Raw genomic sequence first — 27,424 nt, 5'->3', positions numbered from 1 at the left:
AGGATCTGGAGGAGCCTGTTGCCACCAATAGGCAGATGGTGCCCAATTATATCTCTCCTCTTCCCCTGAACTTGGTGAGGCAGATCTGAACAGAATCATTAGCATCTTGGGTTAGAAAACCTATGCAGTCATACCTTGGTTCTCAAACGAAATCTGTCCTGGAAGTCCGTTCAACTTCCAAAACATTCGGAAACCAAAGCGTGGTTTCTGGTTGGCTGCAGGAAGCTCCTGCAGCCCATCGGAAGCCATGGAGGCCCGTCAGATGGTCGGCTTCCAAAAACAGTTCTCAAACCAGTACACTCACTTCCAGGTTTGCGGCATTCGGGAGCCAAAACGTTCACGAACTAAGCTGTTTTCTGCCCTTTGGGGCTTTAAAGATTAAAATCAGCATATATATATTTTTAGCGACCTGCTGCTCCATCTCCAAAAGAAATGGGTAAGGGGTTTGCCACTAAACTAGGGATGTGGGGCTTCCGGGTTCAGCGCCAGCGCCGATCGGCGGGGTTTCGTCTCGTCTCCGAGACGGCCCGTCCCTGCTAGGAGTGGGGAGGGCAGCGAGAGCGACGCTGCGCCCCTTAGAACCTCGGGAAGGGCGTCCCGGGGGCAAATTTGCTCGGCACAGCCCCAATCCGGACTCCCCAACTCTTCAGCTAGCTCTAATAAGAGCTCCGGAGCGAGGAGGGTAGAAGTCGCGGGGGCCATTTTGAGCGGCAACGTTATTCTAGCAGGGAGAAGCTTCAAGCCGAAGGCGGAGAGCGCTGGATTCTTCCGAAAATAAAACGATTGGAAAAGACTGTAAGTAACCTCACGATTTGGATTATAAAACAATTTGGATCTGGGAGAGAGGGGAGAAAAGAGGAAGCCACCCCCCCCCCCACGGCAACAAAAGAGACAGTAAATAGAAACCCGAAGCCGTAAACAGAAGATTTGCAATTCAAAAGGATCCCTCAAAGGCATCAAAGAGAATCTCCCCTTTGATGCAGGGTGAAAGGGGAGAGAGACTGTGGTTTATGACTGCCCTGCAGCAAGAGGTAAAGGCTAAGAAAAACCTTTCTTTTCCTCGGGAGCCGGCAGCCCAGACAACCCAGTGAGTTGATCAGGATTTATAAGTCAATTTTTATTTCACTTTGTATTTCTGGACTTTGTGGAATTTCTTTTTTGGTTTAAATGTTTGTGAATGTGAGTTCGAACTTTATTGTTAATAAGACTTGAAGAATGCAGCCAGCTTGTTAAAATGGAGTCGAGAAAATAAACTGTGATCATATTCCACCCCACGTGACAAGTTTTGACCTTGGCAGGATTGAATTATGTCAACAAAAAAGTGTTCCCCTGAGTTCCAGCGGTCTGTTTTGACCTTAATGTGGGAAACAAGAATAGAGCTATGTCAAGAGGAGACACGACGGCAAGAGTTACAGCAAAAATTTCAGATGGTGATGGCAGAATATGATTTTTTAGAAGATGAAGCTTTTGACACTGAAAAAGATGAATGTGAGAATGACAATGATGGTGACTGTGATTTGGAAGGAAAAGATGAAGATGAGGACTGTGATGATTCAACACAAAATGAAGCACACCACGAAAAAAATGATGACTTTACTCTACAAAAAGTTGGATGGAGTGCCCTGCTTTTGAGGGGGGCACGATTGGTATTATTGGAACTCCAGAACGCCCACAGGGAAGAAGGAAAAAATATGCAGAGAAGAGAAGAAATTCAGGGGTCCTGTATGGTGGCCTGGATGGCAAAAGACTGTAAACAGGGGGTGGGGTGAAGGGAAAGTGATGTTGTGATTGTATGGATGGAATAACAGGTTTATAACTGGTCTGCTGATTATGGAATTTGCTGGATTGGGGGGGTGGAGCCGGTAATCGGGGATGTAAGGTTAAATTGAGAATAGTTATAGTTTTAAAAGTGAATGGATTTTGGAAAATGTGAAAATATGGAGGCTTATAGAGGGAGAAAAAATTAGGCACGGGAAGATAAAATGGGAGTTTGATTTTTCAGTGATTTGAATATTAGATGAAAATGTTAACAATTGATTTATAAGTTGTATAAGTTACAAAGGTGTATTTTTATAAAGTAAGAAACTGTTGCAGATGATAAAAAAGGGATGAAAACCGGGGAAGGGGGGGGAGGGGAAGCCCACAAAATATGGTTTTACAATCATGAATGTAAGAAAAAAATTTCTGTTTTGTATTGTTTTTGTCTCTTTTTTTGCCCTTTCTTTTTTCTCTTTTTTCCTATTTCTATTTTTCTCTTTTTTTGGTATGACAATAGATGGTTGGAAGGATGGCCTCCTGCGTACTGCCCTGGTTTGCTGGAGCTCCCTGGTGGCAGGGGGGGGGCTTTGGGGTCAGGGGAGGGGGAGGAGGACAGAAATCCAAGCATAAAATGGACCATCTCTGACTGTTCACATACATGGGATACTTCTGTGGCAGGGGAGGACCCATGTGGGTGGGTAGGAAGGAGGTGGAAAAGGTGTTTATGTATGTACCGTTTTTTTTCTTTTTTTTGTATTTTGTAAAATTAATAAAAAGTATGTTTTAAAAAAAAACTAAACTAGGGATGTGGAACCTGTGGTTTTCCAGATGTTGTTAGACTCCTGCTTTTGCCAGCTGTAGCCAGCAGGTCCAGTGGCCGGGGATGATGGGGAGAGGGAAAGATGCTCCATGCCACAGAAGCCTCTTAGGCATTTAAAGCCACAACTGGGATCTAATGGTTCCACAGACCATGCACCTGCTCCTAAGGTAGGCATGCAGACCCTATGGCCTTCCTGGGCCTGTTGGCTTCCTAGTCCCCTCAGCCCCAGCCCATGGTCAGAGTTGAAGTCCAGCCACATGTGGAGGGCACCAGGTTCAACACCCCTTCATCTGACTCTTATGGAGCAGTGCAAAAACCAGCCTCTACCCACATCATTTGACTCGCGTCCAGCCTGTGACCCAGACTTTCAGTACAAGTAGTTTTTAAAAAAGCAATAAAGGCCCCTATTCATGGGAGATATGAAACAATAACAGCAGAGTTTGCTAGTAAAGTGTGCTTTTTATGACCAGAGAAGTACAGTCAACTGTAAAAAGGAAATCCTGCTGTTCCATATTTATTGTCTTCTCCCCTGGTGACTTCCATATCATATTTGTTCAGTTCACAAGTCAGAGCTAGTTTTGCCTGGCTGCCAGCACTCTGCAAGTCTAACTTTGGGATCTTGGGAGAGAATGCATCTTTCTGAGAAGCTAGACTGCAGGGCCCCGCTCTCTCCGGGTGAGTGCACACCATACATTTAAAGCACATGGGAACTGTAGTTCATCCCTCACAAAACTATAATTCCCAGCTGTTGCGCAAGGTCACGCCCCCTTTTGTCCAGTAAACGGCAGCTAGGAAAGTTGTTGGGTTTTTTACCTTCTTTCTGCTATTCGCTCTCTTCCACCATATGAAGTTGATCAGAGTAGACTTCTGAGCTTGACCACTTCAAGTTCAGACAGTGTGTTCAGAAGCTTTTGCCACATTTTGTAAACTTAAGCTTTTTTACCTGCTGCTGTATAGAAAAACGCAGGACTCAGACCTTGAATGAGTTTGTAAGTAAACTTATTTTAAACTTATCAAACTTTGTAGTCTATTCACTGCAAAGCGGGAAGAATGGTGTGACGGGTCCCGCCGCTGCCACCAAATATGCGACGATATCACACGCCGCTGTCACTAAATTTGCGACGATCACACCGAAAATGTGCGGATCCCCACCAAATTAGCGATGTAGCTCCCCTTATCTATCACTAGCAGTGTGTCAAAGGAATTCAGTTATTTTACAAACAACCCACTATTCCTTCTTCCTCCCAAATAAACTCCCTGTTTATATATGGGGTTTGCTAGTAAATGAAGTGCAGTTCCAGCTCTCAAAATAACGTGGCTCAGTATCCTTAATAACTCCCAGCAAGTGTTACAGGAACAATCTTGTTCCCACAATAAGGATTCCCTTTCACCTCAGGTTCAGCTCAGCAGCTGTTTGCCCTAGCAACCCTTGCTCCTTTGTGGCACCCTTTTCCCTGGCACTTGCCTCCCTTGTGCGTGACCTTGCGGCATAAACTATTCTCCTGCTCCTCAGGTTTAGTTTTGCCTCCTCTCTTCAGTCACCACCCTTTGGAGTGTCAGATACGTTGCTGGAATAAGGAGGAACATCCGTTTTTAACACAACATTTAAGAAAGCTTTATTTAACTGGAGGACATGTAAAGTTCTTTATGGTTTCATTTGTATAAACTCTTAGTTCATTATCTTAGTTACATATAACTCAAACTAGTTTATTCAGTTCCAGTAAACCTCTCAAACGCTCTACTCTCCACTACCACCCACGCACTCCCGCTCCCAAAACCCTCTCTCAACTCTCTCTCTCTCTCTCTCTACTGAATTAACTGCTCCCCATCCCCTTTAAACTCGTGGCAGTCCCGCCCCTCAGGAATGGAATGCGTCAATCAACTAAGAGGCTGGGTTTAACACTTAACACCCTGGAGTTCTATTCAAGCCAGCCCAATCCATCACAAATGGGAAGCCACTGTAAGGGACTTAACAGTGGAATATTTAAAAGGTCTATATACCCCCATGCTTCACGAGAAGCAAAGCTTCAAGGAACCAGGCAGAGGGCCTTCTCGGTAGTGGCGCCCGCCCTGTGGAACGCCCTCCCATCAGATGTCAAAGAGAAAAACAACTACCAGATTTTTAGAAGACATCTGAAGGCAGCCCTGTTTAGGGAAGTTTTTAATGTTTAATAGATTATTGTATTTTAATCTGTTGGAAGCCGCCCACAGTGGCTGGGGAGGCCCAGCCAGATGGGTGGGGTATAAATAATAAATTATTATTATTATTATTATTATTATTATTATTATGGTTACAGATAGATGTAAAGGCTTATTTACCTCCATAGGCTGTGCCCTTTTAGATGAGTCTTGAGCAAAAAGTAGTCAAAATGTATGACAGATAGGAAACACAGAATAAGAGTTACTAGCAATAAGATGCATTAGGTGGGATTAATATTCCTGTCCACAGAACGAGAGGTCAGTCTTCAGTATCTCTTTATATTTTATTCTCTCTGTGCAAGATACTATGTTTTGTACTAAATAATATATGTAGAATATCTCGCCTGTCAAAGGTGATTGATGCTTCTCTCACAGGTGCAAGTGAGAAATACATGTTACTTACTACTTTCATAGATATCAGAAAGGGTGAGAGAGAGAAAGAGAGAAATAGGAAAATGTTTCACTGCACATGCCGCAAGAACAGGGGGCGAGTTTTACTTATTTATTTTCCCGTTTTTGACTTTGTGGTATTTCCATTATCTTATATATTTGTTTTGGAAGAGGTAGTAATAGCTGATGCAAATTAAATATATAGCGATGAGAACAAGGCTTGACTTATTTGGCAACCCAGAACTTTGTAGGAGATGAAAAAAAAGAGAGAAATTGGCGGAGGACAAACTGAATTTGGCCTACAGTGTAGTTGTTATGAACCTGCGGATGTACTTTTATACATTCTGTTCCCATCTGCAACATGCATAAAAACTAGGAGTCACTCGGGGCCAGATCACGCCTAGCCACAATGCAAAAGTTACAGGCACGGCGCACTGTGGAGGCAAAAGCCCTTGTCTGCTGTGCATAGAACCTTTTGTAGGAGCCAAGGCTTACGGATGTCTGTGCAAGTATCGGTGTCGCCACTTTAGAGCCATCAGTTTTTTGGGGGGTGGGGAATGGTGTAAGCAAAAGAGTCCAGCTTTGTGAAAACAGGTTGCAAAGTGCACTGATGTTTTTTATAAGACCTGCCTTGGCGTTTAGATGTGTAATACTTAAAAGAGGGCTAGACGTAATGTAGTATATTGGGGGAAGGGCCAGAGCTGGTGGCCTCGGCAGGGCCCACTGCTGGTACTAACCCCTGATTTGGATCCTCATAGTAATGATCAGGGGTGGAAGAAGAGGGGTGCGGTGGGTGCAGTCCGCCCTGGGTATCACCACTGAGGGGGGGGTGACAAAATGGCAGGCGGCACTCACCGCAGGGCCTGCAGCGCACCCGACCCACACGTCTCTCCTGGGAGTGACGCGGTGGCTTGGGCGCACGCAGGCTCCATGCTGCTCAAACAGTCCGCCTGCTGCCTCCCCCCAGCTGGTAATGATGTGCAGGGACTCACCAGCCTTGCCATCTTTATTATTCTGACCCCATCCTTAGTGAATGTCAGGAGGGGGCAGGGGCCCTAAAATTTAAGTGGTGCCCTATGCTAACAGTCGAGGGGCCCTCTCATGCTCCAATTTGCATTGTTGTTGCTGTGCCCCCTGTGGTGTTGGTGCCCAGTGTGGCCAAACCAATCGCACTACTCTAAAACCACCTCTGGAGTGGGGCCAGTATAATTAAGCCAGCAGCTCAGAGCTTGCTGCTATTCTCTTGTAGGTAGCGTCTATTTGGTGATTGGTTTGCAAAGGATCTATTTCATAATCTTTATTGCTCTTCGTATGAATGTCATTGGCCATTTTGAATATAACAGGACAATGCAGATATAAATGCTTAAGTCAAGAATATCTTTGGGTTCTTTGCTATTGGGGACCAAGTTTGCTGGGATTTGATATGTGCCCTTTTCTCTCTCTTTTTAGGCTGCCCAGTGAATGGTCACCCCGCTCCTAACATTACCTGGTTTCATGCTGGTCAGCCCTTCAGCATGCCTCACCACGTGTTGTCATCTGGAGAGATTATTCAGATACTGAACATCAGCCATGATTATCAAGGAGAAATCAGCTGCATGGCTCAGAACGAGGCAGGCTTGCTCGTACAAAAAACGTCTCTGACAGTCCAAGGTAAAAACTGCACCTCTACATTTTTGGAATTGGTGTAATGGCATAGGTAATACAGTTGCTGTTGTTTAAACAAACAAACAGCACACAAATTTCATGTGGAAGCAATCAGTTTCTGGGCAATATAGTATGGATTTTAGAATATTGCTAACAGAGTCAGTAAGCTCAAAGAAGAGGGCACACCTCACCAGCGTCCCCAAATATCAAACGCTTATACCCTACGGTGTAATGTTAAGGATACCCAATCAAATGAACTTTTGAATTACTTGAGCAGCTCCACGCAGTGCCGGATTTACGTATAAACTAAACAAGCTATAGCTTAGGGCCCCAATCTCTTGGGGGCCCCCAAAAAAATTACAGGATAAAAACTGGATGTACATTTCCAAAATATAATAAAACCTACTTACAGCAAATGGCTTTAGATCCCTATTAGGTCCATAAATTACCATGTAGGATATATTCAACACAAAAAACAGCAACAATTTGTTGTTGACAAAGGACAGCTGGACATATAAAGGGCCCCATTGCCTTCAGTAGCTTAGGGCCTCATCAAACCTAAATCTGGCTCTGGTTACTTGCATCAAAAGGGTTCTGGTGGTGGAGCAAAAGTCAATTACACTAAATGGCAATGACTGTCAGGTTTCCCCAACCTTTTTGGTTGGTCACATGGGATCACATTTGGAAATCTAAGGAACTGCTGTGGGTACCGCAGAACACAGTTTCACGGAATGTGTGTTAATGGACTCTGAAAATGCCTCTTTCTTGTCTGGATGAAGGATAGAGGGTGAGTTGAGTGTGTGCACCATGTAAAAACCCACCTACTCTACAAAGATAAAATTTACGCGGCACCTACTTCTGTCTCAGACTCTACGCACCACTGGTATGCACCCCTCAGAAGGTTACCCAGAAGAGAACGTGGCCCTCGAGAGTAAAAAAACAACAACTTGCCCACCCATGACCTATAACTGTATAAATATATTGATGCAAAGAAAAAAAAGATGGGTTGAGAAGTCTGCTGCTTTTACCCCTAACTAATAAACTCTATTGGATCTAACTCTGTTCGATCTTTTCACCTGGATGTTTTGCTGCTCTTGCAGATTACTGGTGGTCGGTGGATAAGATGTCGCCCTGCTCAGCCTCCTGCGGTAACAAGGGTCTGCAGCATCACCAGCTGAGATGCTTACTGGACAGAGCCCAAGTCAACATCTCCCACTGCATGGAGAAGCCCAAACCGGCTCTGCAGCCAGTTGCTTGTAACAGAAGAGATTGTCCTTCGAGGTTTGGCCTTTCCCCTGAAATGTATAATTATGTGCTACAAAGCATCACTACAAAGTCATAATGGTTCCCTTCTCTATCTAAGAGTGTGCTGCTGACCAAAAGCAGGGACACAGGTGGCGCTGTGGTCTAAACCACTGAGCCTCTTGGGGTTGCCGATCAGAAGGTCAGTGGTTCGAATCCACGCGAAGTGAGCTCCTGTCGCTCTGTCCCAGCTCCTGCCAATCTACATGCCAGTGTGAGTAGATAAATAGGTACCGCTGTGGCAGGAAGGTAAACGGCATTTCCATGCGCTCTGGTTTCCATCACGGTGTCCTGTTGCACCAGAAGCGGTTTAGTCCTGCTGGCCACATGACCCGGAAAGCTGTCTGTGGACAAACGCCGGCTCCCTCGGCCTGAAAGCAAGATGAACGCTGCACCCCATAGTCAAATTCAACTGGACTTAACCATCCAGGGGTCTTTTACCTTTACCTATTATAAACTCTATGTGCAGATCCAGTAGTAGCTGCAAGTATCTGGGTCCAGGTTTGCTCTGCTTGCCCTTGCTGTGTGTGCACCGCAAAAATAAATGGCTCTTGTTGAATCAGGGCTATAAAATATTTGTGCAAGGAAGCAAGATGAGCGCTGCAACCCCATAGTCACCTTTGACTGGACTTAACCATCCTGGGGTCCTTTACCTTTTGACCTTTTTGCTGACCAAAACATTGATCCTCCACACCATACATGGAAAGCACCATCAATGCACTTTTAAACCACACGATTTCCCTTAATAATTTTGTGGTTTTCTTAAGAGTGTTGGGAATTGTAGCTCGGTGAGGGGGGAACTACAGTTCCCAGGATTCTTCGGCAAAATTCATGTGTTTTCAACATGCGCTGTGCACATTCCCAGTCCTACTGAAGTGCAGATTACACTGCAGGGTTGAAACTGCCTGGTGGTTGTGGTTGTTCTTTATTAGATTTATATACTGCCTTTCATCACAAGATCTGAGGGCGGCTCACAGGATGAAAATACAAGGTCAAAACACAAGTAAATAATTAAAACAATAACGTGTGCCCCCCCCCAATCCCACAAACACATTTAAAAGGCTGTAGGTAGAATATTAATCAGCCTTATAAAGCCAACACACAAACACACACACACACACACACACACACACACACACACACACATGGTTGCCTGCGGTAAATGAAGAGTTCCCTGCCGGCAGTCAAGTGAGGAAACTCTTGTAAAAAAAAACCAGAGAGAAACAAGGTCCATACGAATGCAGGAGACAGGAAAAGTATTGGGTGAATCCAGCTTTCATAGTCACATAGTTCCTTTTATGAGATGGCTTGTAAAAAGCACAGCTTAGTAAAAGAAAGCAATAATTCCCAGCACTTTTCGGAGACTACTGTATTCTGTGATCTGTTTTGTTATGACCAGTGGTTTAAAATAAATAAACTGAGCCAAACTGCAGGCCACACTCCCCATGTTATTATGCAGTGTTATCTTAGACATAGAGACGCAGGTGGCGCTGTGGCTTAAACCACAGGGCCTAGGGCTTGCCGATCAGAAGGTCGGCGGTTCGAATCCCTGCAGATGGAGTGAGCTCCCGTTGCTCAGTCCCAGCTCCTGCCAACCTAGCAGTTCGAAAGCATGTCAAAGTGCAAGTAGATAAATAGGTACCGCTACAGCGGGAAGGTAAACGGTGTTTCCGTGCGCTGCTCTGGTTCACCAGAAGTGGCTTTGTCATGCTGGCCACCTGACCTGGAAGCTGTATGCTGGCTCCCTCGGCCAATAACGTGAGATGAGCGCCGCAACCCCAGAGTCGGTCATGACTGGACCTAATGGTCAGGGGTCGCTTTACTTTACCTATCTTAGACATAAAGATTCCTAGACTTGTGCTTGGGAGAGACTAGATTTTTCAACCCATTTTTTGGAGGAAATGTAGGCTGCATACATACTCCCATTTACCCTCAATCCACGTCTGGTTTGGGAGGTGACGTAAACACGTAAAACTAGCTACAATCCATATCTATCCTGTACAGTGGCGTCCAGTCAATGGACTAGGGGGACTAGACTAGTCCCCTAAATGTTTGTGCCCAGCTCAGAGAGGGAGACGCGATGCTCAGACACGTAATATTGGGGTGTCACACACGCAACATCGGACCTCCCAATTGCCTTCGCAAGCTGGCGCATCTGGCCCTAACTGTTCCCCTACACACACACACACACACAATCACTGCACACCACTAAAAGGCACTCCTAGCCATTGAGGCTACTTGACCCTCAAGTGCCGAAGATGGATCCAGGACTGCCCCCAACCTATGCACCTGTTCTTTACGAAGGAGAGCAGCCCCCATCCAGGACAGGCAAGTGGTCAACCTCCCAGACACAGGGACCACCCACTTATCTTCCCAAGTGTGCATGCTCCCAGGGAGAAGCTTGCTGTCTTTTTTTGCGCCTCCTCTGCCTTTTCAACTTTGGTGCCATGCTGAGCCATCCAAACTTGGCCACATGGTTCAGCTCTCTCTTCGCTAACCACAGGCTGTAGAGCCAAAGTTTTTTTCCTTTGCTACAGCTATCGGTTAGCAAAAAGAGAGCTCGGCCATGAGCTTGGATTTGGACAACAGCATGCTTAGTCAAACCTTGCTCAGCTCCGTATGGCGTGGAAGCGAAGAAAAAGACTGCAGAGGAGCAAAGTGGTTGCGAGTTGCTCTCTGAGGATCTGCAAGTTTTGTGTGGTCCCCGCAAGCCATTCGCTGTGTCATGAGAAACTAGGCCAATGTAGACATTGTGGAGGAAAGGTCTATCATGGGCCGCTTCCAGTGTTTCATGACCTCGGAATCTTTTCTGACAACAGCAGCAGCACAGCCGCCAATAGGAACGAAACAACGACAACAAAGATCTGTATGATCAGCTTGGAGTGGCCATCTTGGAAACAGCTCCCTTTTTATTACTTTTCCATAATGTTTCACACACCTCTGCTTTAGGCAAAAGATGGCCAGCTGAATTGTAAGGGACAACTGGGACCAGGAGAGTGTGCGAAATACGAAACTTTGCTCATTAATAACAGCAAAATTCTGACTTGCTGGTGGGAACACATTCTGCAGGAATGATTTATGCACAATCATTCGCCCCTCTCCTAAGCTGCAGCAGCGCCCATGCTGCTTTTCCCAACTCCCAAGAAACCGATGAAATGTGCATAAGCTTGGAAAAAGAAAGAGGTTGGAAATGCAGGGCTGAAATTTACAAGGGGCAGAAAAACCTGTGGATTTGACCTTTCCGAAGAGCAGCGATACAAAGACAGGGGAAGTGTGTTTTCTTTGTTTTGGCAGGACCTGATAGGTTTTGAAGGGGGGGTGTTTGGGGTGGGGGTAGTCCCGGTTAGCAGAAGAAGAATCAAAGCAAATTCACAGTTGCAGAGTTTGCATTTTCATTTAATTTAAATGTCAAGAAAGAGAAGTCCTATTCATGTTTACTTGTGTTCAATGGTCCTTGCTTCCTAGTTAGGACTTCAGCCTAAATTATACTGTCAAATCATAGCACCTCCACCACCACCCCACAAAGAAAAAAAGAAACAGTTCAAAGAACATCATAATGTATATTCTTGGCCTGCCAGTGTGATAGAACCTTAAGAATTACTGTATTTTTCGCTCCATAGGACGCATCTGACCATAGGACGCACCTAGTTTTTAGAGTAGGAAAACAAGAAAAAAATATTTTGCTTTCTTGAATTGTCCTAGGCATAGCAGCCAACTCCTAGAGGCCTAGGTGCCTTTGCCCCCCCCCCTTAAATATTTGAAGAAGCTTCTTTTGCAAAAGGGAAAAGCTCCAAGTTTGAGGATCAGCTCAAAGCTATAAAGAGTGGATACAGAGGATTCAATTCCTCCCAGGCCTGTTTCCCCCCCCAAACTGACAGCTAGCATTCAGTACCTCCTGGGCATTCTCATTCTTTGACAGGTTTGAAAAAGTTGTGGCTTTTCTTTTTTTTACTTGTCTCCCCTGTTGTTTCTCGCTGGCCCCATTTTGGTTGCGCTTCACTCAGCACCTGCTACCTATGTTCACTGCTAGAGAGAGAGAGAGAGAGAGATTTTGAGTTTCTCGAGTCCCACTGGCCTTTCACAGAAGTAGGTGAGAATCCATGTAAGGATAAAAGTCAAATTGACTGAAAGTGTACAATTTCAGAAGGAAGATAAGGCAGGTCGTTTTGCTACATCCCTGTGGCTCACCCACCAGTAACTCTTCTTCCTTTCCCCTTATCCTTGCGCTAGATGGATGGTGACGTCGTGGTCCCATTGTACGCAAAGCTGTGGCGGAGGCATTCAGACCCGTCGGGTGACATGTCAAAAGCTGACAGCTGCAGGCAGCTCCATGCCCATGTCAAATGATGCATGTGCTCAACTTTCCAAGCGCCCGGTAGACACCCAGAGCTGTAACAGACAGCTGTGTGTTGAGTGGGCAACTTCTGCCTGGGGGCAGGTAAGTACACGCAGCTGCCAGTCATTGTTTGGGATTGTGAGGAGGTTAAAAAGGGGGTTGAGAATGCATTTAAAAAATTGGGTTGCTGTCTCTCTACTAGATGGCCCTGTGCAAGTCATCATCCCAGCCTCAGTTACCCACCTGTAAAACCACACTGACCTGCCTCTCAGGGTTGCTTCAGTGCAGGCAAAAATTAGTATTTTAACATGGTGCGTGTGTGTGTTTAAAAAGTTTGGTGTATATTAATCATAATAGCATTAAAGGAAATTGTAAGCGCATGTTGCTGTCCCTCTTGGTTGACCCTAAAATGACGGCATTAAGCCATATGTTTTAATGGATGTTGTTAAATATTAGCTGCACGGGGAAATTAAGTTTAGTAGAACCCAGTAATATCCTGATAAAATTATAATAGCCGTATGACTGCATCATCTGCAATATCCGCCCCATTACTGAGCATGATCACAGCATGGTAAGCCAATTTGGAAAGAATAGCAAATAAAGTATGTCTTATGTCAGACAGGTAAAGGCCTTGTGGGTCAACTAGCAACGTTTATTCTACAATTCCTGATGAACCAGATGGACTTATAATTTCCTGGTTAAAATACATTACACATTACATTACTGTCTGTTGCACAGTATGCAGTATTGAGCTTCCCCAATGAGGGCAATGCTAGCCCATCCTGAAAAATACGGTTTGGTGGGGTGAAGAAGGATTGTAGGGTATCCTATGGCCAAATCAGACTTATCAGCTTTCATTTAGCTGATAACTGCATTAAAAACATGTGTATGCGCACACGCACACAAATTCTGCTTTTGTAGATTTTAGAAAATGTTCCCTCCAGCATTGATTGACTTATCATGCTGCCATTTATTTAAAAAGGATCAGATTTTTCCTTGAAAAGCTGTAAGCGAATGGTCAAATTTGTACTTTCCCTGGAATGTCAGGTAAGGTTTATGTCTAGTTCCCCCAGAGGGATGGCTGTTAGTTTATAGCATCCCATGATGTCATATCCAAGCTCAATTATAAAAAGTTGTATGAATTCATCTGTTTCACCTGACCTTTCAGCTTTCTGATATAATATTTCTCCAACCGGAGAACAGGGAAAGGAGTTTCTCAAGCATTGTGTAAACTTACAAGGCTCCATTCCCAGGCAGGCCTACAAATTGATTATTCTGATTACAATTAAGAACAGATTACCGGCCATGGATCAGTGCCATTTCACTATTGTATCACAGAGTCCACTCAAGGAGACATCAGGTTCCGATTGGCCAAGCTCAATGATTACCTTTCCCAAAGTGCATGGAATATAAGCAGATTACGTTGTCCCCTCTGCAAACAGACCTCCCCCCCCCCATCTCCTGTCTCCTATCATTTAGTTTTGGTGTAGGTGTCGGGGCAGCCTTAAAGGCAGGAATTTCATGCAATCATTTCTCATAAGAATTAAGAATGTTCACTGTAACTCCAGTTTTACTCATGTTCGTTTGCAGTGGAGATATTTGAGACTACGGATTTGAAGTCTAGGGCTCAGGAATTTCAAATGCTGTTTGTGAGGCAGGCTGTTCAGAGTAATGGGAGGGGAGTCAAAAGTTTCCTTTGGTGGATTGAGTCCCTTCTGGGAAGTAGTAGTTCAATTCAGGGTAGGATTGACTCTAGACCTTTGGGGTGTCCGCAGCATGCTAGATCATTTCACTTCCAGACAATATAGTCATTTAAGCAGGCAATCTCCACAGTATTTGGTGAGGAATCAAGTTGGAGGTGATATCTGGCCATGAGCAGGAGCATAACTGAACTCAATAGTCCTACTCCTTCAACACTCAACAGAACAAACCCCATCACTCTCAGCAATGTTGCCATTCCAGTGGGAGGACAGCTAATTGGCAGCAGACCATGTCAGACCGAAGGGTGCTGGACAATATCCACAATGGTGTTTGTCTGGAATGAACCTACATCTCCTCCATCCAAATTCTTACCGTCTCCAGTCTCACCAGATCCCTCCAAGAGAGCTAGGGTCAGAAATGCAATGGTATACCTACTAGATAGAGCAGTTGGTGGAGCACATTCTTCAAGAAGAATGTGGCTCAGGGATCTATTCTACCTTTACCACATCCAAGAAAGATAGCTTGCACAGAACGGTATTAGGCCTCAAGTTTTGCAGCCAACTCATAAAATACCACCATTTTCATGGACATTACAGCCTATTCAGGAATATCTCCAAAAGGGGGAAATTCATATCCTCTATCTCACAGAAGCCAACCCGCACTTTGCAGGAATGTTCAGAGTTGCAGGAGAGGATGTATTGTCTTTTAATATCCTTCCTAACTTGCACTAGCAAGTTCATTTACTTAGAGTTACATTCCCCTTTTTAATTGCACAGCAGATAGCTGGTTGCAGGCTTGTGTAAGCCTCTCACTATTATACAATTCAGTCCGTCTCAGATTGAAACTGTACGTTACTGGTAAGTTCGCTTGAATCCCTCTTAAAAGAATAAAGACACCACAATCTTATTCGAAGTCAACAAAAGAAGTTGACTCACATCAGTTCACAGTTGGATTCCTGAAGTCAGAATTAGTTACAATTATGTACAAGTGGATCTACCACATATGGGGGAACAATTCCACTGTCTCTGCTAGCTGAGAGCTAGCAGAGCAGTCCTAGCTGAAAGCTGGTCAAATGAAGAAGGAAGTCAAAAAGAGAAAGTGTGCTGCGTGACTCGTCCTTTTATTACCTGGACAGGTAAGGTCACACCCTCCTTCTATCACATGCAAAGGAAGGATGCTCCAGCCAGGAGCACAGAAAGCTGTACCAAACACCCCCTTGCCACACACATTCCTATCTTTCCACCACAGCACAGGTTCCTCGGGTTTGCCTACAACGGCTTTCACCTCCAATACAGAGCAATCTGGTTTGGCCTTGCCTCAGCCCAGAGAGCATTCGCCTAGGTAGTGGCTCCCTTTTCCTTACCTCGAGGACATGATGATTGACTCCGCATGCCTGCACCAAACAACAGAAGACTTCATGCGACCCTGTCGGCCTTCTAGGATCATCACAACTAGAGGCTATGAAATCTGGCAACGAGCAGGAGCCTAACTGATATATATTTCCACTGCAGAGTTCTTTTTAATCATTTTCATTTAGGCAGATCTATAGTCATTACCCATTTTTCCACACTGAGGGGGAGTTTTCCTTAGATCTGTGGACAACCCTTCCGTGAAACTCTTTATGAAATCTCATTCGTGACTTTTGTTACATTTCCAGGACTTGCATTAATTGTCTCGTGCTTTTCGGTTACTTGTTTTTAAGGGGTTGCCTGTAAATTATGAGTAGTAAAACACCCAGCAAACGGGATAAAAACCTGACATTTGCTGTGTGGATCTCAAGCTGCAGGCCAACAAAATGGGAAAGTGAGAGGGGACTTTTCATTTGTCCTAAACTCTTGAATTTATAGCACCAACCAAGGCACCTTGAAAGACTGATATGTTTACTGTAGCATCATTTTTCATGGGCTCTGGCACACAAAAGTCCATGCTACCATGAATTTCCTGGTGCAACAGGACTCTTTGCTGAAACAGGCTACCCTAGCTACACTTCTGGAATTTAACAATAAATTATTAAATCATGCATGTCCCAAACCACAGATCTGTAGCAAAAGACAGGGAGCATCTGACTCGTTTGCAGTGTGCAATGTTCCTTTAGCAGTACTGAAAGAAATGCATGCTATATCTTCGTTATGCTGCAGCCCGCTCAATTTATGACTCGCCAAGCTGGATTCAATATACCAGCCACATATCATGGCATGTTGGGTGCTTGGGAAGTAACCCTCCAACACACACACCTCTTTTACAATCCTGGACAAGCAACAAATAAATATTTATCAAGTCCTTGATAGGTTTCGATACGTGATTGATACGTGATGATGATGATGATGATGATAATAATAATAAATAGTGTAGGTCTATTCTAAGTGTCCAGTTGTCTCTGTTAACAGTGTAATGGACCATGCATTGGATCTCGGCTGGCTGTACAACACAGGCAGGTTTTCTGCCGGACCAGGGATGGGATATCTGTGCCTTCTGACCAATGCAGCTCTCTTCCAAGGTAAGCCCTGCTGATATTTTCAGAAACTGACACCATGTTTGCCAATTGTGACATAGCATTATTTATGTTTTGAACTTTAAGTTTTAGGCCTGTTGAATAATAACAATAACAATAATAATTTATTATTTATACCCCACCCACCTGGCTGGGTTTCCCCAGCCACTCTGGGCAGCTCCCAAAAGAATATTAAAAGCACGATAAAACATCAAACATTAAAAGCTTCTCTAAACAGGGCTGCCTTCAGATGTCTTCTAAAAGTCAGATAGTTGTTGATTTCCTTGACATCTGATGGGAGGGCGTTCCACAGGGCGGGCACCACCACTGAGCCTCTGCCTGGTTCCCTGCAACCTCACTTCTCGCAGGGGGGGGGGAACCACCTCGGAGCTGGACCTGAGTGTCCGGGCTGGAGGATGGGGGTGGAGACGCTCCTTCAGGGATACTGGGCCGAGGACATTTAGGGCTTTAAAGGTCACCACTAACACTTTGAATTGTGCCTGGAAATGTACTGGGAGCCAATGCAGGTCTTTCAGGACTGGTGTTATATGGTCTCGGCGGCCACCCGCCATTTCACCTGTCGCAAAATAGAGTCTCCCAATACTGAGAATGCCTGAAGGCAACATTACGATTTGCAAAGTGAATAAATCTAGGACAGAGAAGTTGTTGCTTTAGGGATGGATGGGTTGGCTTATTAAAAATCCTCTTCCTCTCTTTTCTTACTGGCATACTATGTTTGCATATTATGATTTCATATGGTTGTAGAAAATGCCCAGAAAATACTGCACACACAATTCAGCTTCCGGAAAAGCTCAACTTTTCGTTTTATAAAGGGCAAGTCCCCAGCCCTTATTGTTAGAAAGAAACGCTTGAATGCATTTGGACAATCTCTGTGGGAACCCTGGAAGCCAGAGGGCTTTGGCAGGATTCCAGTGGCAGAAGTCTGTCCCTTTCACAGATCCTTGCCTTTTCCTTATGACTTGCAAAACCAGAAGCAGATATGCAAAGTCGTGCAGGTGTTGGAATAAACTGTGCGAAATGATGGAAAGAGAACTGGGCTGTTTTGCTTGCCAGTGTGGCATCATTGAATTTGGCTTACTTGTTCAAAGGCAGCAGTAGCTTGTATGAGAAATAGGCTGGCTGCTTTTGAGGAGTTGTTTGACTCCTCTTACACCTGCGTTTTGGCTTAGCAATTTTTTCAGGACACCATTTGCACCGTTGGCTTTCAGTAAATGGTTTGTTGCAATAAATGGGTTAACACTATGCTGAGTTTCAGTTCTGGACTGTTAATGCTCGGCAAATACGCAAAACTAAGAGGGCCCAGCCTATTTCCTGTAAAAACTACTCCTGCCTTGGTCCACGAGAGGCACAAGTAAGTCCAACCCAGCGATGCTACACTGGACAAGCAAAACCTAACCTTCAGGTAGGCACGATGGTACATTTTTCATTGTGCAGAATTCTGCATACTGTAGTGAATCATTCCATGTGTTTGTGCGTGTGTATATGCAGAGTATACATCCTTCTGGTTAATTTGTCAAGATACAGGACCAAATCTGGTTTGACTCTGACGAGGGTCAGCCTTTCCTGAAAGACTTGTACAGGCAGCAGCAGAGGAAGCCTCTCGCTCACCTGGGGCAGCGTGTCGAGGGGTGGGGTGAGGAACACAGGGCCCACTGGGACGAGGTGGGGAGCGTGGCACCCATAGGGACGGGGCGTGCAGCGGGGCCTCAGCCACCCCTACAGCTGGAAGGGAAGCAGAGGGCAGACAGCGCAGAGCCTGCGGACACCAAGACGCATAGCTCGTGTTGTTTTTAGGAATATTTCTGCAGTAGCACTGTATCTCTTTTGCTTGACAAAAGGCCTCTGAGCACGCAGAACTGCTGGACAGATGCTTGCGGAGTGCACTGGAGGGTCAGTCTGTGGACTCTGTGCACGGCTACCTGCGGGAACTACGGCTTCCAGTCAAGACGAGTGGAATGTGTGCGTGTCCGCACCAACAAACCTGTGCAAGAGCACTACTGCGCCTGGAGACAGAGGCCGGCTAACTGGCAGCGTTGCAACATCACTCCCTGTGAAAATGGTACGTCTTTCCAACTTAGCACTGCAGTTGTTGGGAAAAGCCGCTGTCTGAATACGCGGATTCTGAGGACTGGTTCACATGTCGTCCTCTGCAGGTGGTCGTAGCTGGTGTGCATGAAATAATTTCACTACACTGCTGATTCCCCAGATTTCTAATCAGATTACGGTATATATGATAAAGTTCTCATCACTAGCCAGCAGAACATCATGAAAGACAAGCTTCCAGAACAGTTGCATGTAAACCACAATTACATTACTATAGTAAATAAAGCTCCGTGGTTATTCTTTATAATCCCAGATTATCGCAAGATAATCCCAGATTAAAAAAATTTGCATCTTGAAATATGTACTGATTCATATTATATATGAATATATATTTGCATAATCTTTTTTCTCACAGCTCCTTTGTTCTAGAGTTCTGGAAAGGCCCCAAGATTCACCGTGTAGCTGTGCATTTTTTAAAAAAATCTGATCTGTTTCTACATCGTCTGCACTCTCCCCACTTCAATCTGTGTTTCAGTCTGATCTGCATTTCAGGCTTTAACCTGTTCTGTATAAACAAAGCTGCGTGTTCCCCATTCACTACTATACAGTGGTACCTCGCTAGATGAATGCCCTGCTAGACGAATTTTTCACTAGACAAATGGGTTTTGTGATCAGAGGTTGCCTCGCAAGGTGAATTTATTTTGTGAAAAATTCGTCTAGCGATCGCGGTTTCCCATAGGAATGCATTGAAATTCAATTATTGTGTTCCTATGGGCAAAAAAATAAATAAATAAAATTCAATGCATTCCTATGGGATTCGCTAGATGAATTTTTCGCAAAACGAATTGACTCACAGAACGAATTAAATTCATCTTGCGAGGCACTACTGTAACGGAGTATCTAAAAACAGTTATAACCTTCTCCACCTTTGGCCAAAGTGAATGAAATGTTCAAGCCCATGAGCCCCTGCAGACTGGATTATGTGGGATGCAAAGGGTTAAGTGCAGTCAAGTCACAACAATCCCTAGATAGTCCACTTGGAGGACTGAGGAGGAGGATATGACTAAGCGTAGTTTCCTCTTCCTTCACATGCAAATGAGTTGAGGAAGTGGCAGATAAATCCTGAAGGAAACAGCCATTTTCTCTCTCTTGGACCAGACCTCTTGGACTACACACATCTTAGTGAGTCTCTCCCTCAAGGCCTCCAGCCTAGAGAGAGAGATGAGATGGAGTCTCACTTCTTATAAGTGAACTTCACAATGTATATATTACCTTTTAACTAAGCAAGTCTACCTCTTGAGTGTGCTGTACCTCGAGATGCTTGTAAGTAAACATCTTTTATACTTTTAAGAGCATTGTGTTGTGTCTTTTCTTTTAAGAGGGAAAAAGGGGAAATACCAGGAAAATACACTTTATTTTAGTGGCTTAAATCAAGCCTGCGCAAACGTTCTTCTGCTGTGTATTTTGCAAAAGGGGAATGTTTTACTCTGCTAAAGTTTTGTGCTTGCTAGCGCAAGCGGGGATAGGATATATTAAACAATATCTCCTCATCCACATTCCTGAACATTCCCACAAAGGGTTATTGCGGCCCAGAGTTGCGTATTTTGTGTATTTTTGAAGGATTGATTTGGATTGTGATTTTGAACTCTGTAGGATTTTTCCAGTTAGGATTTCCTGGTTGAGCACATGGTCTCTTTGTTCTGCAGTGTGCTTGGGGGATTAACTACCCCTCCCCTCCCTCAGAGTTTACAGCACTGAGAAAGCTCAGAGGTAGTGAAGATATTTTTGAGATTTTGAATTTGATTTTTGAAAGATTTTTGAATTTTGGAAATTTTTGAAGTTTTAAGATGGCAAGCTCCAGTTTTGATAGTGAGGCAAGACCAAGTTTTATGCTGCTGGATGACAATAATTTTGTGCAGTGGAAGCAGCGCGTTTTAGTTTATCTTGCTGCTAGGCGTGTTCTGCAGGCCATTAAGGAAGAAAAGCCTACAGGAACCGATGCAGAAGCTTTAGCTAAGATAGAAGCTTGGAGTATTAAAAATGATGAAGCCAAGCACATAATTTTGAGCAGTTTGAGGAATGAGCATCTATCAATGATAAATTTTGAAGATGATGCATCTAAGATCCTAGAGGACATTGAACGCATTTATGCACAATCTACAGAGAGTTCCTATAGATACTTGTTGGATAAGTTACTCAAGTTGAAGATGAATTCTAGAGAAGAGTTTACAGAGCATTTTAAGAATTTTTCTGAGATTGTTCAAAGAATTGCCCTTACTCCCAGAGCCTTTGATGATGTGACTAAAGTAACGTTTATGCTTGCATCATTGGGACCTACGTTTGCTCCATTTAAAAGTATAATGGATCACACAAAGGATTTAACTTTTAATGAGCTTATCAACCATTTAAGAGAGGAATGCAGAGATAGCCTTGATTCTCAAGAAAGGAATCCAAGGAGGAAGGATAGCAGCTATGCATCCAAGCATTTTGGAAAGTCCAGACAGACATCTAGAGAAATAATTTGTTTTAAATGCAATGGGAAAAACCACATAGCAAGGAACTGCAAGAGTCAAAATGGGGATAAAGTTGAATCCCACCCCTCAAAACCACAAGGTGTTAAGAAGGGGAGTCATGAGCAAACCATGTTGATGCAGGAGAGGAGTTTAGCTGTCCAGGATTGTGAAAATAAGCGCAATAAGTGGATTCTTGACAGTGGAGCGAGTTCTCATTTCTGTTATGAAAAGGAGTATTTTAATGAGATTAATGGGGATGAAACCTCTGAAATTGAGATTGCTGATGGCAACATTGTAAAGGCAATTGGTTCAGGAACTGTGAATTTGAAATTCAACGTAGATCATGAAACAATTAATACTAAGATAACTGAAGTTAAGTTTGCACCAAAGCTTAATTGCAACTTACTCAGCGTGTCCAGTTTGGACAGGAAAGGTTTTAAAATTACATTTGAAAAAGGACAATGTATTGTGACTAAGCATGATGAAGTTTATGTTCAAGGCACACTAAAGGATGGTGTATATGAGCTTAATGTTTCAGAGAACCAGCAGAACCAGTCTGCAAAGGTGGCGCAACCAAGTCAAAAGGACGAAGGAAGTCTGGAACTCTGGCACAAGAGACTTGGACACAGAGACACCAACGTTATTCTGGAACTACAGAAAGGTGATCTTGTGAGAGGTCTGCAGGTAAAGCAAAGCAACACAAATACACCAACATCAAAATGTATAACTTGTGTTAGTGAGAAAGCAACTAAACCTTCTTTCCCACGTTGTGCAGAGAAGAGAAGCACTAAAGTATTGGACATTGTCCATACAGATCTATGTGGACCAATGAATGTGTCTTCTCTAGGAGGTAATAAATATATTTTGATATTTTTGGACGATTTCTCGAGATTCTGCGTAGCCTACTTTATCAAGGAGAAGAGTGAGACAGTGGAATTGTTCAGGGACTATCTTAACATGGTCAAGAACAAGTTCCAGCGAGCCCCTTCCATTTTAATGTCCGATAATGGTGGGGAATTTTGTTCACATGAGATGCAGGCCGTCATGGCTAGAGAAGGCATATCACACGTGACCACAGTTGCCTACACACCCCAACAAAACTCAATTGCAGAGAGGAAATTTAGATCCATTTTGGAAATGACAAGGTGCATGCTAAAGGAAGCTAACTTGTCACACAGGCTGTGGGGTGAAGCGGCTCGTTGCTCAGTCTATCTTCAGAACAGACTGCCCACAAAAGGCGCAGAGCGCACACCATTTGAACTTTGGCATGGAAAAGCCCCAAATTTGTCACATATACGTGTATTTGGAAGTTTGTGCTACTATCATGTGCCCAAGGAGCACAGACACAAACTTGATTCCAGAGCGAAGGCAGGGATCCTAGTTGGGTACGCTTCTGGAGGAAAAGGATATAGAGTCTTGGATCCGCAAACTGGCAAGACAAGTTCGCAGCATGTAATTTACTTCGATGAGCAAGGCAAAGTTGATACAAAGGACACTGCCATTGATTGTTCCAAGGAGCCACAGGATGAGGAATTTGTGATTTTTCCTTTTGAACCAATACAAAGTACTAATCCAACTTCTAGTGTCGTAGCACCCCCTATAGGTGACACCCGAGAAGACGTGGAGGTCCAGGCCCCTGGCAGCACCAGAGACGAAGATGATGACGAGCAGCTGTATGGGGATATGCCACTGCTGGAGGAGGATGAGGAAGCTGATGCGGTCGAAAGACCAGAGGTCAGACGCTCATCCAGAACCAACAGAGGTGTTCCACCATTACGGCTGTCCTACCTTACAAGGTCGGCGTCTCCACAGGAACCTTCCAAATGGGAAGAGATAGAGAGGATGCCACCAGATGAAGCCAGTCTCTGGAGGAAAGCTGCTCAGGAGGAGATAGATGCACTTCATCGGAACAGGACCTGGACACTCACAGAACTACCTCCTGGTAAGGAAGCAATTGGAAGTAAATGGGTGTTCAAGGTTAAAAAGGGTTCAGAAGGGGAGGTGCAACGCTACAAAGCTAGGCTTGTGGCACAAGGTTTTTCCCAGAAGTATGGAGAGGATTACGATCAAGTGTTTGCACCGACAGTTCGATACAGCAGTGTCAGACTACTTTTAAGTATTGCAGCATCTAAGCAAATGTCAGTTTACCATATTGACATTGCGACAGCCTTTCTTCACGGCGAAATTTCTGAGCAGATTTATATGAAGCAGCCCAAAGGTTTCATTAAACCAAATGAGGCACATCTAGTGTGCAAGCTGCAGAAAGGACTTTATGGTTTGAAGCAAGCAGCGAGGGCTTGGAACCAGAAACTCCATGAGATGCTGGTGCAGCTTGGGTACAAGCAAGGGACTGCTGATAAGTGCTTGTACACCAAACAAAGGAATGGACAGTTTTCGTACATTTTAGCCTTTGTTGACGACCTTTTAATTTCTACGTCAAATGAGAAAGACTATAAAGACATAGTCAAACACCTCAACAGGGAAGTAGAGGTCAAGGAACTTGGAAAAGTGAAATACTACTTGGGAATTCAAGTTGAGAGAGAAGAGGATGGATCGTTCTTACTCAGCCAAAGGCAAAAGATAACTGAACTGATTGAAAGCATGCAGATGCAGGACGCACACCCAGTTGCGACACCGATGGCCACAGACTTCTTGAAGAATCAACAAGGTTCGAAGTTGCTGCCAAACAACACGCAATACAGGTCAGCGGTCGGCAAACTTTTGTATTTGGTTACCACATGCAGACCTGACCTGGCAAGTGCAGTGGGGATCCTAAGTAGGAAAGTAAGTTGTCCCACTGAGCATGATTGGGCTGGAGTTAAGAGGGTTGTTCGTTATCTAAAGGGAACCATGGACTGTAAATTAAAACTGCCAGCTGTCAGAGACCCTAAACTGCTTGGGTACACTGATGCGGATTGGGCTGGGGACAATAAGGATTATAAATCCACAAGTGGCTATGTTTTTATGTATGGGGACGGAGCTATTGCATGGGGCAGCTATAAACAGAAATGTGTAGCTTTATCGTCCACAGAATCTGAGTACATTGCGGCTTCGGAAGCTTGCAGAGAGATCCCCTGGCTGGATCAGCTCCTGAAGGACTTTGGCGTGCCAAGAACGGGACCTGTCAGCTTGATGGAGGACAATCAGAGCAGTATGAAGCTGACACAAAGTGAAAAGTTCCTTGCACGCACCAAACACATTGGGGTCAGGTACCACTACATACGCCAGGTGATCGAGGATGGACTTGTTGAAATGTGTTACTGCAACACTGACCAGATGACTGCAGATGTCCTAACAAAGCCCCTGCCAAGAGAGAAGTTCCAGGATCTTCGTGGCAAGCTGGGACTCTTGGGTGGTTGATTAAAGTTATTTATGTATGTTTTTGTGTATGTTGTGAATTGCCTGAGAAGGGGTTTGTGGGATGCAAAGGGTTAAGTGCAGTCAAGTCACAACAATCCCTAGATAGTCCACTTGGAGGACTGAGGAGGAGGATATGACTAAGCGTAGTTTCCTCTTCCTTCACATGCAAATGAGTTGAGGAAGTGGCAGATAAATCCTGAAGGAAACAGCCATTTTCTCTCTCTTGGACCAGACCTCTTGGACTACACACATCTTAGTGAGTCTCTCCCTCAAGGCCTCCAGCCTAGAGAGAGAGATGAGATGGAGTCTCACTTCTTATAAGTGAACTTCACAATGTATATATTACCTTTTAACTAAGCAAGTCTACCTCTTGAGTGTGCTGTACCTCGAGATGCTTGTAAGTAAACATCTTTTATACTTTTAAGAGCATTGTGTTGTGTCTTTTCTTTTAAGAGGGAAAAAGGGGAAATACCAGGAAAATACACTTTATTTTAGTGGCTTAAATCAAGCCTGCGCAAACGTTCTTCTGCTGTGTATTTTGCAAAAGGGGAATGTTTTACTCTGCTAAAGTTTTGTGCTTGCTAGCGCAAGCGGGGATAGGATATATTAAACAATATCTCCTCATCCACATTCCTGAACATTCCCACAGATTAAGCCTGCCAAGTTGCAGACAAAAAAGTTATGGGGCTTTTTTGGTGGGGAGAAGTAAACGGCCAATAGTTCTGTCTTTAAGTTCTGTGAAAGAAATGGCCCCAAATGTTGCAACGGGCATGAAATGATAGGAAGATAGGAACTTTGCAGAGAGAAGCTATAAAACTAGTCAACAAGGTAATGAATTCTTCTCTCTCTCTTTTTATAAAAAAATAATGCAATTATTCTCTTTTTTCTCTTTTTCCTAGTCGAGTGCAGAGATACCACCAGGTACTGTGAGAAAGTGAAGCAGCTGAAGCTCTGCCAGCTCACGCAATTCAAATCACGGTGCTGTGGGACGTGTGGAAAAGCATAAAGGGGGCAAGCAGAGAACCATCCGATGAATTTGGCACCGCCAGCCCCCCCTCTGCTTTATTACTGAGAAGGGCTTCTTCATAAAAAGGAAAAAATGGAATGGAATGGCCTTATCTTCCATTTTATTTATTTATTTTTCCTCTCCCCCCTTTTTTGTTTCCCTTTTTTTCAAAAAAACAAAACAAAATCCCTTTCTTAAACTGAAGTCTTTGTAAAGAACTCGACAAGGTTTCCCTTCTATAAGGAGGCTGGGAGACAAACACAGCAAGTCACAGAATTTCTTATGAGGGTGCAGACCAAAACAAAAGGAGAGAGAGCTCCGGAGAGAAGAGAGTCTGGAACGACGGAACGCCCTGGGAGACTTCAAGGCTTCAAGCAACAGGACTCTGAAAACGCCTTGCAAAATTGCCAGTACCTTGAGTCAGAGGTGTGACGTTCGCCCTTGCACAAAAGAAGGGACAATGAAGTGGAAGGGAAAGGGGTGTCTTGTTGAAGAATGGATTAGCCTTCAGTTGGCCCTGGAAGGCTTGCTCACGTCAGGGGAATAGATATGACCATCTGATAAAAGGAGTAGCTTCCTATGGTGTCATTTCACCACGTGGACATGGGAAGGACCAGACACCCACCACTGGGAGAAGAGAAATTTACCCTGTACCATTGCAGTCAGGGGGCGGGGGAATCCTGCTACTCGCCATTGGGGCAGGATGCTGCAGCCCAACAGCTTCCCAAATGGCTGTGTGTTCAGCAGCTCTGTATATTCATCCGCCATGGGTTTTGTATAGCTATTTCCCTGTTGCGTTGCCACCTGGGCCTCCCTGCTTTCGGTTATGCTCAGGAGGCACAGTCCAAGTCTCAAAATACTGCAGCGGCACAAGCTCCATTTCAATGTGGCATTAAAAACAGGGGCAGCAATGCAAAGGGTATATCCGTTGATCCCAGTCACAAAATGAGTCTTGAAAGAAATGATGCGCCAAAGGCTTGCCCTCTTGTCACATTTCAGTTGATTTCTGTTCATTGTCCCGGTATTCCTCCTGACACATACAGTCGTACCTTGGTTTTCAAACAGAATGCATTCCAGAAGTCTGTTCGACTTCCAAAATGTTCAGAAACCAAGGCACGGCTTCCAGTTGGCTGCAGGAGCATCCTGCAGCCAATCAGAAGCCGCTCCGGACATTCAGCTTCCGAAGCAAAGTTCGCAAACCAGAACACCCACTTCCAGGTTTGCGACGTTCGAGTTCCAAGTTGCTCGTGAACTAAGCTGTTCAAAAACCAGGGTACGACTGTATAGACCAGGGGGTCCCCAAACTACGGCCCCCGGGCCGGATGCGGCCCAATCGGCCTTCCAATCCGGCCCGCGACGACCCCCGCCGCCGCCCGCTCTCACGGCGCGCGGCGCAGCGACGATCTAAAAAATCGGCAAAAAATCGCCGAAAATCCTTTGTGCGCATGCGTATGGGCCTCTCCCGACCCGGAAGAGGTCATTTCTGGTGCACTTCCGGGTCGGGGGAGGCCCATATGCATGCGCACAAGCGATTTTCGGCGATTTTTTTTCCCGCCCGTGTGCGTGTGCGCATGCGCACGGGCGCGCACTCCCCCGCCCTCCGGCCCGCTGCGCGCGCACTCCCCTGCCCTCCGACCCGCCGCGCGGTAAGTCTGGGGACCCCTGGTATAGACTCTTGTTTTTTAAAACACACACACACACAAATTCTCAATAAATACTGAATATGTGCAATGATATTCACGTACTAATAAGACACTTGATCAATTTTAGACCAGATGAAACTGGAGGAAGAGCCCAAGTTCAAAAATCCTGAAGTAATTGTCAGGTTTAGCTGGTGCTA

At 44.8% G+C, this 27,424-nt stretch overlaps 1 protein-coding gene across 1 annotated transcript in view; it reads left to right on the top strand.

The window, feature by feature from the left end:
- ADAMTSL1 (ADAMTS like 1) overlaps positions 1–27,019 on the top strand; it is a 486,266-nt gene extending 459,247 nt beyond the window's left edge. The window contains exons 24-29 of the mRNA XM_060269080.1: positions 6,617–6,817; positions 7,912–8,092; positions 12,344–12,551; positions 16,538–16,647; positions 18,501–18,721; positions 25,478–27,019. Coding sequence (XP_060125063.1) covers positions 6,617–6,817; positions 7,912–8,092; positions 12,344–12,551; positions 16,538–16,647; positions 18,501–18,721; positions 25,478–25,584 — 1,028 coding nt within the window. The 3' untranslated portion in view covers positions 25,585–27,019. The remainder of the gene's footprint in view (positions 1–6,616; positions 6,818–7,911; positions 8,093–12,343; positions 12,552–16,537; positions 16,648–18,500; positions 18,722–25,477) is intronic.
- Positions 27,020–27,424: the final 405 nt, after the last annotated feature.

The sequence above is a fragment of the Zootoca vivipara genome, chromosome 16 (genome assembly GCF_963506605.1).
Source record: "Zootoca vivipara chromosome 16, rZooViv1.1, whole genome shotgun sequence".
In the NCBI taxonomy this organism is placed as follows: domain Eukaryota; kingdom Metazoa; phylum Chordata; class Lepidosauria; order Squamata; family Lacertidae; genus Zootoca; species Zootoca vivipara.
The sequence above is the reverse complement of the archived record's forward strand: the minus strand, read 5'-3'. Positions and strand labels throughout refer to the sequence as shown.